The sequence below is a fragment of the Chelonoidis abingdonii genome, chromosome 2 (assembly GCF_003597395.2).
Source record: "Chelonoidis abingdonii isolate Lonesome George chromosome 2, CheloAbing_2.0, whole genome shotgun sequence".
NCBI classification, from domain to species: domain Eukaryota; kingdom Metazoa; phylum Chordata; order Testudines; family Testudinidae; genus Chelonoidis; species Chelonoidis abingdonii.
The window spans coordinates 220,244,559-220,258,314 of NC_133770.1; the positions used below are offsets into that span (position 1 = coordinate 220,244,559).

The 13,756-nt window shown below is 39.4% G+C and overlaps 1 protein-coding gene across 1 annotated transcript in view; it reads right to left on the reverse strand.

Annotated features, from left to right (window-relative positions):
• Nucleotides 1–715: 715 nt before the first annotated feature.
• Nucleotides 716–13,756, reverse strand: part of CDH2 (cadherin 2) — a 191,551-nt gene continuing 178,510 nt past the window's right edge. Inside the window, exons 15-16 of the mRNA XM_032799049.2 lie at nt 12,167–12,331; nt 716–2,077 (exon numbers count right to left, since the gene is read on the reverse strand). Of these exons, the coding sequence (XP_032654940.1) occupies nt 1,871–2,077; nt 12,167–12,331 (372 nt within the window). The 3' untranslated portion in view covers nt 716–1,870. The remainder of the gene's footprint in view (nt 2,078–12,166; nt 12,332–13,756) is intronic.

Consider the following 13,756-nt stretch of genomic DNA (forward strand, 5'->3'; position numbering starts at 1 on the left):
TGCTTTTCAGAATTTGGCCCTTAATGTCTGAAAAAGTATGGATTAAAAATGGGCAGCGAGTAAATTAATTTCTGTGCCTACTACATTCATTTGATTTGTAAATCAGTCATTAGGTTCAAAGTTTACCTAGTAATTACTACCTACAAATAGTACTTTTTACAAATATCATTATTCTACTGAAAAAACCGTATGATTTTAAGGAACAATTTGAAGGGCTTGATCTCACTCGTATGGGGAGTATGGACGTGGACTTCAACATAAGCAGGCTTAGGCATTGGGTGATTTGCCAGGAACTGCAAAGCCTTTCCAACCTATTATTATATAACCAGTATCATAATCATCCCATTATTAAACCAGAAAGTATTCAAAGAGCATGCCAATTTGATTCTTTGGAAAACATATGGTAAAACTAAGGAGCCATCCGTTCATTACAAATGAGAGTTCTCAAGGTTTTGCCTTAATAGTAACACTACAGCCTATTCCTATTTCATTTCGGCACTTTGCTTTCAAACTTATAACAAAATTCAGACCTTCTCCTAGCCTACATATAAATTATTCAAAGATCACATGTACTGAATGATGAAAAACTGCACACACTTTTTCACTATTATTCAATGAAGCTTTAGTATCTTGTATTTTTTTTTTTGCTACAACCAGAGATGCTCAAGTGCAAAAGAAGTGCAAACCAGCCACTAGATCCAAAATTAGCATTTTATTCAGAACGTTGGGGTCAGAGGTGTATCATTTATATTCTGGTACACAATACAGAGGCAACGCTGTTGTCAGAAGTCTCTCCAGTTCAAAAGCTCCTTTTTCCAACATACTGTGTATTTACTAGTACCACCAGTATCAGGCCACCCCGTCTTCTTTTTGGTACAAATTATGAAAAACGTTTGTGCTAAGAACTTTTCTCCCACCCCAAACCAAAAAAATTAAAATAAAAAATAAAAAATAAAATTGAGTACTCTAACTACAGTTCAACAATTGAATCAATGTCACTTGTTTGCAACCTGTTTCGTAAATACTTTATCCATAACGAAAGATATAAACATGCAAAAACCTGAATCCATAGTCCAAATAATACATACACATGTTCTGAAGTTTCTGCACTTCCCAATAGACTATGCCAATAAAACATTATGTACACATACCATTTTTACAGTGAAGTGGAAAAAAAAACAGTACCAGAAATTTAAAAAAAAGTGTACATGGATTAGGACCAAAATGTGCCTAACATTCTACCATAAGGAAAAAAAATCAATTCTGCTACAAACTGGTGATATGAAAACTCCCTTTATTTGCAACCAGCTGCATAAGTTTTAGAATTTTAGTGAAAAAAACCCTAACATCTAAAACTAGAAGTAATGTACATTTTTCAATCTCATGGTCATCTCCCCCAGATAATAAAATGGCTCCATGAGGGGTTTTTTTTTTATTTGTTTTTAAAATTTCCTTATTTTAATAAAAGCAATGCAATGTAACAAAAGCATGTTGAAGCATACTGTGATTTAATTTACTCCTCCCCACCCCAACATATTTTGTCTCTTTAATGCATCATTTCAGAAATCAGTACCATTAAAGCCTTAAACATAAAACTAATTCCGATCTGTAAAAGGTACAAAAAGGCACATAAAATCCCAGTGCTTCTGTACTGTAAAATTCAAGTGTAACTGAGCTCAATATTTTTTTCCAAACAGCATTGGATTACTGATATTCCCACTGAGCCCAAATTGGTTTGCAGCCTATGCCAAAGCCTTCAGCAAGCACTTGTGCTAGTAGACTACAAAGTTAAAGCCTAGCTTCTGTATGCTTTTTGGGAATATCAGTTGAAATGTTTGTACTTGTCCAAAAACAAAGTTCACTTTGAAGTTCAGTCATCACCTCCACCATACATATCAGCAAGTTTCTTGAAACGTGGACCCCAGTCATTTAGGTAGTCATAGTCTTGCTCACCACCACTACTTGAGGAGTTAAGAGAGCTCAAAGATCCAGCAGTGGAGCCACTACCTTCATAGTCAAAGACTAGGAGGGAGTCATATGGTGGGGCTGTAGGGTCATTGTCAGCTGCTTTAAGTCCCTGAAATAAGGAGAAAAGAAGAAAGACAAAATTCTATTATGTGATACAGGGAGCAAAAATGTAACAAGAATATCTCAATTCTATCACATCCACTGCAGGCTGAAAAAAACAGATTCTTGTTCTTATCCATTTCCGCAGATTTCAACTAATGAAACACATTCATAGTTTTGAAACTTCAAAAATATAAGTAATGAGTCTTCTGTTCTTATGGTCAAGTTCCCAGCATTAGCCGATTTTGAAGTTAATTGAACATACGGTTACACTTCTTCAAAAAACATTATTATTACTATTCTTTCTATTGCAGTAGCAACCAAACAGGGATTAGGTGTTGTACAAACCAGTACAGACATTCCCTGAGCCAGAGAGCTCATAATGTAAGATATACAATCGGGACCATCACTTGAAGAAGAACTAAGATATGGACAGTTTATGATAACGTGAACAAAACCACAAACCATTGGAGTCAGGAGTGTGGATGGGTAAAGAAAGGAAAGGTTATAGGACAGACAAGTGTGTTTGTATAGATAAGTTACAACAGCGGTCTCCATGGTCACATGTAAGACAGTAGGCCTTTGGTTAATCTGCATATGCCACAAGACACTGGTATCTCCATAAATAAGTAATTGGGAGATATTTAACTTCACTCCTGCTCCCTAGTTTTCAGCACTCAGGTCACTTACCTCTAAGCCCCACCATGAGGAAGAGAGCATTAATACGTAATGGCCCAGGCTTTATGAGTTTTACAGTGATCACACAAGAGCTCTCGTGCATCACGTCCAAGTGCAAATAATACATTTCACAAGAGATCAAAGTTATATGTACGATAAAAAATCTAGACATGTGTTAATGTTTTTTTCAATTATTCCTTTCTTGTGATTGTAACCTTTGTTTCAAAGTCTTCAATCTATCAGACAGCCAAAAGATAATCCATAATTTTAAAATTCTGCTTCTAAGGCTGAGGAACATAAACCAAAGAAACCCAGCACCCTGGGTGTCACCATAATTATCAATGGCGCTCCAAGGTTTGGTGAAGAAGTAGGAATAAGACAGATCTGGCAAATACAACAGTCTGGGTTTGGTTTATTGATGGGGCTTATTTCAAGGCAGGGATAACAGACAGCTATTGCCAATCTCATTTTGGAGCGATGACAATATTTAATTTTCTGAGGACATTTTGTAATAAATACAAAGCTGGGCATGACTTATGTTGTCTTTTGTAGATGAAGGATTTCAGTTATCAACATCCTGAAGATGATTTAGAAGATCACTTCTTTAGCTTGTTCTGAGGAAGTAAGTGACTTGAATTTCATTTTTAGGGGAAGGCCTGAAGGGTTTGGAGCACGTCCTAGAATTCAACTTTTAATGAGAGATTGTATTTTGGTGAAACAATTTGATGCGTTAAAGGACAGATGTTGTGGCCATCCATATCTGCCAACCAAGGAGAGAGCCAGAATGCTCCATGATTTTTACAGCAGGGCTTCTCAGCCCACAGGATACACCTTCAAATGAGCTGCAAGCAGAAGCGGATGAAGATCTCCTACCCTAGGTCAGAAAAAGTGGTGGGCACTGTGCCAGAACCGTGGCCCCACGCCTCCCCTTCTGCCTGTGGCCCTGCCTACAGCCCCACCCTATTCCATCCCTTTCCCCTGCAGCCCTGTCCGTTTTGCCCACAGTCCTGCCCAATTCTACTTCCCCTCCCCCACTGTGGCCCCAAGACCAGAGAAGCTCTGTCCCTCTGCCATTGCCCAGGGGCGGCAGTGGGAAGTGATAGTGTTGAGTGGCCGCAAAGAAACTTGGGATTTAGAGGGTCATGGCAATACTATCGGAGACCATGGTTACATACCTGACACTTCTCCTCAGCAGCTAGTGGGTGGGGGATTAACAGAGCCATTGTTGAAAAAGACTACAGCCAAAGCACTCCTCCCTTGAAGCAAGGGCAGAGTAGGGAAGGAAATCTCTCTTTCTTCCCCCGTCTCTCTCTGAAACAATTCTCTCCTGGGGCTCCCTGAACTAGCTTCTTACCCAGGTTTATGCCTAAAAGCTCTGTCTGGCCTTACAGATTTTAGAAGGTTAAATTAGCGCCCTTTGCTAGAATCTTAGCGATAATGAAAGGAATGGCCACAAAGGCTCAACAAAGAGGGTTGAAGTGTGGAAGACAATATAAATAGAGTCACCATCTTCAGGGGTTTTCAACCCTGCAGTTTCTTTCACTGGACGTGCAGAATTTTTTCAAGGCCTTCAGCTGAAGTATGTACTTTGGCAGCCACTGTCCACAGATTAATTGTCAGCCAAAATGCTAGAAGGCTTAGTGAAGAATTTAAGAGTGAGGGTCCTGTCAAGCCTCTCACTCTTAAATTAGCACTTAAAAATTTCTCCGAGAACAGCTTCCTGACAAAGCAGATTATCTGCAAGATTGAGTATTTCCTTGGAGATTATCCCTTTTTGGTAAAATTCATTCAATATGGTTTGACATGGCATGTTGTAGGTCTAATCATGTGATGTAACAGTCTATTGCATGGACACTGATTTTTCTTGAAAACATCACTAAATCAGTTAATCAGGCCACATGTCACATCTGCATAAGAAAAGACACACCAGTAAAACTATGCGCCTGATTCTCTACTGTCTTGTGTAACCATTCATAAATATGTAAAATGAGTGTACAGTGCTAGCAATATGATTTAATAGCACGTTATGCCCCATTTGTATGGGTGTACATGACTACACAAGGCAGCAGAGAACCTGGCTCTGGATATTTAGCTTCGTATATTTATGATACTAATAACCTCAGCCAAGAACATTTCTAGATTTTAAATAAATGCTTTGGGTTGTACATCATCACTGAGCAGGTAATCCGTAGCCATCACTCCAGTCATCTTTTCAAATTACCTAACCAGGATAATTGGGACCCTTTGTTATATTTCTTTTCTGAGTTTTCTATCCTGATAGCTATAATAAGGACAAATGAGTCCATCAACCTAAATGTCTGTAGCTGGAGTGCAATGTCTTATCTGGTCCAACTTCAAAGCTCTAGTCTTTTTTGTTCATTTCTGCTCTTCAAACAGAAACACAATTTTACTTACTGAGCTATATATAGCTGGGTCTACATTGTTGAATGTTCTTCGTTTCAGTCAGTCTCTTAAGCTTGCTCGGGGCTACAGACTCCCATCCTTTTGGATGTAGGTAATGGGGAAGGAAGAGAAGTCCTGCTTCAGCTGAAGAGGTTATGTGGAAAGTATCAGAGTTATCTTGTAAAAGCCACTCACAATGCTGGCCTGGAGCAGAAATTGTTGAGCTATTCCTAGAGAGTTTTCATAGTTGATCCACTCTCAGGATGGCCAGCTTGTGAGTCTGACTCTGGGATACTAGCTTAATCAGTATCTGTAAATAAAAATAGTTTCCCCGTGCAACACTAGAAGTTCTGCCAAGCACCAGCCATCTACAGCATGAAGCTAGGCTTACAGACTGAACAATCTCTTTATTATTTTCAAGTTGGTACTTGGATTTTCCTGGTTCAGCATCCATTGCTGGCAGTGGACGAAATAAAACTGTTGCTGTGCCACTGAGTTTACAGGATAGAATGACAATGAAGAGATCACTGTTCCAGAGGCTGCACTTAATGTGCAAACTGTGTTCTTGAGAAAAGGTACCAAGAGGCAGCATTACAGTGATATCAACATGGTTAAACTTAAGTTGACATTTGCACTTAAGGCAAGGTTAAAAATCTCTCTCTTTCATCTTCTGATGCCCCAAATTTAAACACAGTAACTCTTGGGAGGACAAGTGAATTTTCCACAATATATCCTTGGCAAAATATTTACTAAATTTTACAGGGGAAATTTAAAATGAGACAATTTCCCCTTCCTGTTGCTGAATACAATCACCATACTAACCCAATCTGCCATCTACTTCTGTTGTCTGGTGCTATTTCTATGACTAGCTAGCTCTCCATGCCTTCCTCAGATTGCATTCAATACCAGGAGGAGTCCCTGTCTAAAGGAGCCGGTAAGGTCATTTGGACTGGCCTTTCCGATCTTAAGAACCACAGAAGGTTTGCCAGATGGCTAAGCTGCCTCAATTGTGGAGATGTGAACTTTACTCAGACAAATTTGGCTTCAACTTTCCCCTCTTTCTGCCCAGGCCCCGCCCCTGTTACTCAGAGGAGGCGTGAAGGAGAAAGGGGAATTTGCACCCAGAGTTGACCAAGGAGGTTCAGCAACCTTATGTTTACATAAGCTAAGCGCACACAATGCTCTCATTTTAGTTATTGTTACCAAATGACAGGAAAAGGTAAACTACAGAATCCTGAACAGAAATGGGGAACATTAGAGAATCAATGTTCTTTTGCTTACATTTTCATAAATTCCTAGTTCTTTATCAGATCTGAGAGATGTGTTTGGTGGTGCTCGGAGGGGGATTGGGAATAAGGAAGGGAAGCCTAAGGGTTATATGAACAATTGTAACAATCTAAGAGTTGGCTTTTGAAGAGAGAGCACGTTGAAGGGCTCAATCTCGCAAAGACCTTAACACCATCAACAACAATTTTACTTCAAAGTGAGTGAAGAGTCCTCTGCATCTCATGGGATGGGGCCTTTGGTTTGTGATTTTCATTTAATTTACCTCAGGCTATGTCCTGTGTTGATTAGAAAAAGATCTTTAGCCTCAAGCTCTCTACCATAATACAATTTATTCAAGACGATTTAGTTGGTGTTGATCCTGCTTTGAGCAGGGGGTTGGACTAGATGACCTCTTGAGGTCTCTTCCAACTCTAATGTTCTATGATTCTACGATTCTGTTCAGGGACAGTTAACTCTTGAAAATGTACTGTTAGACTGAATAAAGCTATTGCACCGTATGCTTAATTTACACTGGTATGCAAATCCTCAAGTATTCTAAGTGTTAATAATGTTCCACTTTTTAAAAACTCAAAATAGAATGCAGAATGTCTACAGAGGATTCCTAATAACACATGACTTATCTTACCAACTTGTTTGTACACTGGACTGGAAGAAAAGGAGTTTCTTCCTTAAAATTAGAGACTCATTTATCCACTGAAACAGACAAAGCAAGCAAGTCCTTGTGGTAATTTTTGTTTATGTCCACAAACCATATAACTGAAAGTCACAACTGGAATCTTTTCTTTTTGGAAAGTGGTTATCTATTAAGAATAACTGTTTTAATATTTTCAAAATGCTTGAATGTTTTAAAAGCATTGCATATTTTAACAGTTGTTTTCAACTGACAAGTCATTAGGATGATACAGCATACTCAGTTACATACTCCTCATCAAGATAGGTAGATTTCCTTTTGTATTACTTGAGTAATTTGGACCATCTCAAAAAAGATACATTAGAAATGGAAAACATATACAGAAGGGCATAAAAAATGATTAAGTGGGTCGGAAATCTTCCATATGAGGAGAGATTAAAAACACTAGGACTGTTCAGCTTGGAAAAGAGATGGCTAAGGGTGATATGATAAAGGTCTATCAAATCATGACTGGTGTGGAGAAAGTTAACAAGGAAGTGTTATTTTCTCCTTCTCATAACACAAGAACCAGGGGTCACCTAATGAAATTAATAGGCAGCAGGTTTAAAACAAACAAAAGGAAGAATTTCTTCACACAATGCACAGTCAACCTGTGGAAAGTGTTGCCAGAGGATGTTGTGAAGGCCTGAACTGTAACAGGTTTCAAAAAAAGAACTAGATAAGTTCATGGAGGATAGGTCCATTAATGACTACTAGCCAGAGTGGGCAGGGATACAACCTTATGCTCTGGATGTCCCTACCCTCTGACTGCCAGAAGCTGGGAGTGGATGACAGGGGATGGATAACTCAATGATCGTCTATTCTGTTCCTTTCCTCTGAAGCACCTGGCATTGGCCACTGTCAGAAGACAGGATACTGGGCTAGATGGGCCATTGGTCTGATCCAGTATGGCCATTCATATGACTAGGAATCTAAGCCTTGCACTACCTGCATTTTTATAAGATTCTTGGCACATACGGTAGAATGAAAGAAAGAGGCTTGTATAGGACTTTGAAGCTCCTGTATGCAAACACACACTACAAAGTTTCATTCCAAAGACCTTTTTTAGATGCTGGTAAGTAGACAAAGGGACTGCATTGCCAATTCTAGTAAAGACAGTTCAAGTTCTTTTGTATTCTTTGTTGCTAATTTCTCTAGCATTTCTCCCAACAGCTTTTCACCTGTGACTTGGATGTGCAGAGTATCCACTCTGATGACTGCCTGCTGTCCATGGATGTAGCACAGCTTCCTTGTAGCCATTGAATTAGAGACTTTGTTCTTCAAGCGTATCACATTGAGGCCAATAATTTACATAAACATTGGTTGGACCTGTCCAAAATCTGAACCCAGTCAAATTCACACAAAGCAAGAATCATTCTCTGAGGCTAGTAAGCCACCAGGTTACCACAAACGTATTTTCCTGAACAATGACATGGAAACCTTTTGATCCTTAGATCCACAGCTGCTGATCCTGCAGTGTGTGTGATTACTAACACTATCTACATGGCTGGTGATGAGGGCTTCAAAGAACTTCCCACAAGCTGTCTTTTGTCTTAAAGTCTCAGTAATTTTTTGTATACAAGTCTGTGTGAGGCTACTCCTCTTCTGACTTTAGGGACCTGTAAAGGTATGAGATTTTTATGATTCTATTTAACATTTTAATTTTAACTGGGACTTCCCATTTGGAACCTGCCATGTCTTTCAAGGAGGAAAATAGGTGAAACATCGGTGGGAAGATATTTCTCTTTAGTTTTGGGACCTTCTTCTTTCATTTTGCCTGGTTGACTGCCTTGCAGCTGTAGTATTAAAGCATTCAGGGAAAAACCTGAGTGTATGGTTCTCCAGATTATCACCAGATGCAGAGAGCTCGCCCTCCTTAGAAGCATAGCCAGCAGGAGAAGGGAACTCTTTTGTGTAGTTTCTCATGAGTGACTGCTGCCCTGTGCAAATGGCGGTGAGGTTGCAATATGCTGACTGGACAAAAACCTTGCCATGGGGCCCTGGGAACCATCTGAAAAGACATCTTCCTCCTTCCCACGCTCATTAACTTCCATTTGAGTACTTAAGGAAAGACTTATGTGCATTTGGGGGTTTGCTAAATAAAATATTAAGTTTTTTGAGAACAGAAAGAGACTTCCAACTGCTGAAAAACAAATTAAAACTGAAATTATAATACAATTGTTCAGGATAAGCCAAACTTCCAACTTGTTCAACTGGCAAAACCTGAGGCAGATGCTCATGATGGGCATGGCTTAGTCTGAAGAGCCCCAGAAACAACACTGGACTGTCTCCAGCTTCCACAAGCAAGAGGTGTAGCTCATTGTTTATGGCTGATGCCACGTGCTAGAATAATGCACTGAGGTGAGGACTGCAGAAGAAAGGTGCTGAAAACTTGAGTCTAAATGGTTTAAAAAACCCTTTTAGCATTAGAAAAGTAACTGTTATAAAGACTTCTTAAAAATAAAATGATGTGTTTCTGAAATTTATTACATATTCAAGGATCAGTCCACCAACCCTTATGTACATAGCAGTCAATGGTACCACTTACATTGGTAGAAGTAACTGTTTGCTGGAACAGCTCCCTACATTGCAAAGTAAAAAAAAAAAAAAAAAAAAAAAGCATAACACTGAAGTATAATTGTAACAGGGTAGGTGGCCCCTTAAATGGAATTGAGCCCAGCTCTCCTGTTCCAATCCAGGTGCGCCCTAGTTTGGTGTAATGTCCCTAGAAATTAGAAGTGAGAGACAACTCAAGGGAGAGTTTAGAATGCTGAGTCCTTAGAGAGAAAGAGAGAATCCAGAGTTCTCAGAGGAGCAAGAGCTCAGAGCTTCAGGGAGGGGAGGCCCCTAATACAGGGAGGAGTGGTGCTGGTGAAAGCGGGAGGCAGGAAGGCAGTCAGGGGGTCACCTTACAAATGTCCCCAGGCCAGAGAGCCAGAGCCAGAGAGAACAGCAGAGGGAGATGCCTGCTGGCTCTTTCAGGAAGAGAGCTGAAGCCAGGGGTCCAGAGAGGGTCGAGTCTGGGGAACGACTGAGAGGTCAGCCGCTGATATTTCTGGGCAAGTGCTGGAACCCTATCCAGGAAGGAAACAAGGTGGAAACTAGTGGGGTTGGCGTGAAGAGTGGTGAGAGACACCAGAAGCGTTTCTGAAAGTTTAAGAGAGGTGAGAGATCCTGTAGCTGTACTGGAGTGCGGTGAGATGCCAGAGCTGTACTTAGTGTGTTGATGGACTGTTGGGCCTTGAAAGACTCGATATTTGCACCGTGCAGGGGAATTCTGGATTATGGTTGTGGGACTTCTGAAATAAATTAACCTTGGAGAAGAGCTATTTATCTGTGAAAAGCTTTTGTGGAGTTATTGGGGACTCCATCATGTGAGAGGCAAATGAGGAAGGCAGTTTAGTCATGCCATGGGCCGCTGCAGAAGGGCACGTACCCAGGGCCTCCGTATGCCATTATGAAGGAGAATGCAGGCAGGCAATCCGCTCCTGGGCAGAAGACACCAGAAGAGGTAAATCAAGGCAGACAACCACTTGCACAGCCAACCTGAGGCCATGAAGAGAAGGTACCTTGAAGGTAGGCTCCCTGCCTCGATTTTCCCTTTCCATGACCCAGGATGTCCACATTCACAATAAATCACAACTGGATAGTATAACATCATTGTACAGCATGCAGAAACTATGTCACAAGAACAGCTGGATTAATAACATGTAAGAAATAATTAAAATGGAGCTAGACCACCTCTAGCCCTTGTTTGGTTGTGCAAGGAAGTTAGAATCATCCTCAGAGAGGGGATGGAGACAAGGGACCCATGATGAATTTCACCTTTCTCCCCACTTGATTCCATACTGTCCACAAGCAAATCATGATTTTCTCAAATATTTATTATTTGAAAAGTTAGCCGTGTGACTGGTTATCTTGTCACATGGTTGGTTTCTATCCCCTGATTCAAAGAATGCTATTCTCAGAATCAGATTTCTAATGCAAATTTTGAATGCTCATCGAAACTGAATATAGTCACTTAGAAAGGGAGGTCTCTGTGTTCATTCCTGGGATTAATCTTGTTGCATCCAATAAATATTCTAGCAAACACAAAAGAGGTATGAACATCATAGCAGGGATTTTGTTAAAAAAAAAAATCAAATATTTACAAGAGCATTTTTGCAAATTTTTCCTAGCTCCAATCAGCAGTTACCTTAAACTGTTTGTTACCTGAATAAACACTTGAGAAAATCAGAGAATATAAATGACAAGTTATTCTTTAACGTTTTTTCTGCCCAAAGTAATAAGCATAAAGAACACACTGAAATGTTTAGCATTTTAAGTTCCACAAAACAAATGACTTAAATATACCCAAACATTTGGTCAATGATAACAATAATTAAAAAAAATGTTTGTAGGCAAGTATCTTTCATAACTGAAAATATCTTTTAAAGTACATTCTAAATCTCCATTCACTGTCAATTATCTGTTTGTTACTCTGCAAGAATCAAAAAGGCACAGAGCCTCTTAAAAACTCTTTGACAAGGAAAGTACTTAAAGCACTTACATAACATTTAATTTAGCTGCTCTACTCACTAATCTTGTTTGCTGGAACTCTTTTGGTCTTTTTCAAGCATTGAATTTCCACTATTATCTGTATTCAAAGGGTAATGTGTAAGGAAAATCAAAATGAACTTCTCCTATTATTAAATTAATCTGCATTAATAAATGAATTTAGGCTAAATTATAATTTTGTTAGTCTATTTATTACTTGGAACCCATGGTATAATCCCTCTTGGAGATATTGTGGTTAAGGCTGATAACATAGTGTGAATTCAATTAATACAAATGTACAAAAGTTAATTGACATATCTTCTCTTTCTGTTTGAATGAGTTAATTAAATTTGTCTGCACTTAAAAAGGCCATATTTATTTCTATCTACCAAGGTCATTTTAATTGTATAAGCAAGTTTTAAGAAGTTATTATGTTCCAAATGTAACAGCTATTCATGCAGAGTGCAATTAGCAACATAGAAAAGCCTATCCGATCCTGCAAGGAAACAATTTTTTCTCCTTTACCTCGTTAATGAAGTCCCCGATATCCCCAGGATGAGGAGCAGCTGATCTGACTGGGTACTGAGGTTCTGCATGGATTGGTCTTTCATCAAGTCGTCTGATCCCCACAGGTTTGATGGCATCTGGTTCTATGGTATCGGGTTGCTGAAGCTGGCTTAAATCATAGTCCTGAAAAGAAGGAAACAAAGAAAATGGGTCCAGAGATTTTTCAACACTTTTTATAGGAAAATAAAATAAAAAGCACACATTCAACAAAAGATACACCTTGCAAATCATAACATTTATTGAGAATGATTCTGTAGGTATCCTAATGGAAATTTGCCATTTACATTCATGAATAATGAATAAAACCATCATTTCTTTTATACTCCGTGTGTACCTTCGCAATACCATGTCAAATGTCTACATCCCATCAGCTTTGTAGTGCAGCTCATCAATTTCCCATTGAGAAACAAAGATTTGGAGTAGCACTATTAAGCAACTAAACAATTTGCCTAGTAAATGCTGATTTACAGCATGTAGCACAAATGCCAAATCCGACTTGTATTTTTCAAACCAAATAAATGCCAGACACCCTCATTCTGAGACATATGCAAGTGCAGAGTGCTGCAGTTTTATAATATCTTCAAAGACTGAGTTTAAGACTGCTTGCTGATTTCATGTGGCTTCCATAACAAGAAAGCTAAAGGGGGAAAATGTCATGAAAAGTACAAAGCTTCTCAGATTTGGCTTTAATTCTAAGCACTTTCTGGAGATTACTCTTGGATCTGATCGTTAAGTACTCGATTCTGCAGATTCAGAACTCTGGCTGATTGATGACACTAACATAGCATTATGAATTCCATGTCAACGGAAGAGAAAAAAAAAACTTTCATTAGTTAAATATCTATAGATTTAAGATATAAATCCCCATCCTAGGCTGCATCTGAATAGTACCCAGCAGCTGGATGCCAGTCCAGTCCCTGGTATATAAATAGCATAACCTCAAGGCTGCTCTACATTATGCCAGCTGGCCACTGCCCCATGGGTCATTCCAGCAGCCAGGGGTCACCCGGCCACTCACTCCCACATTTTCTGAGACATGCCTCCTATTCTGGGACCTGGGTTGTGAGGAGTGTAGAAGCTGATGTGGTGGGGTCCTCTGCCATCAGAGTATCCCCTGTATAGATGAACTCCTCATGGAGCTGGATCCATTGGCTTTCTGGATGTTTTGCACACTGAAGTGGGGATCAGGATCTGGCCCATGAATCTTTAGATCAGGACTATGCCATGTCTGGCTATCATCTGAATTAAATATAAAGATTGTTTTTTAAAATTATGATCCTGAAGGTTCTTTCAGAGGAAGATGTAAGGAGTTAAACCATGCCAACTGTATTTATTGGAAATGTTAAAAACCCCATAATACCATTTAACCTTACTTTTCCACACAGAATTGGCCTAGTAAAGATTATCATTTATAATCGGAGCTCTCTGTATGTAGTGGGTCTCATTAAAGGCAATTGAGAAAATGTGACATAGGCTGTTTCTGAAAATGTTACTTTGTGACCCTCAGAAGATGACTAATAAAAGGGGTTGTGCAGATGGGTTGGTGGA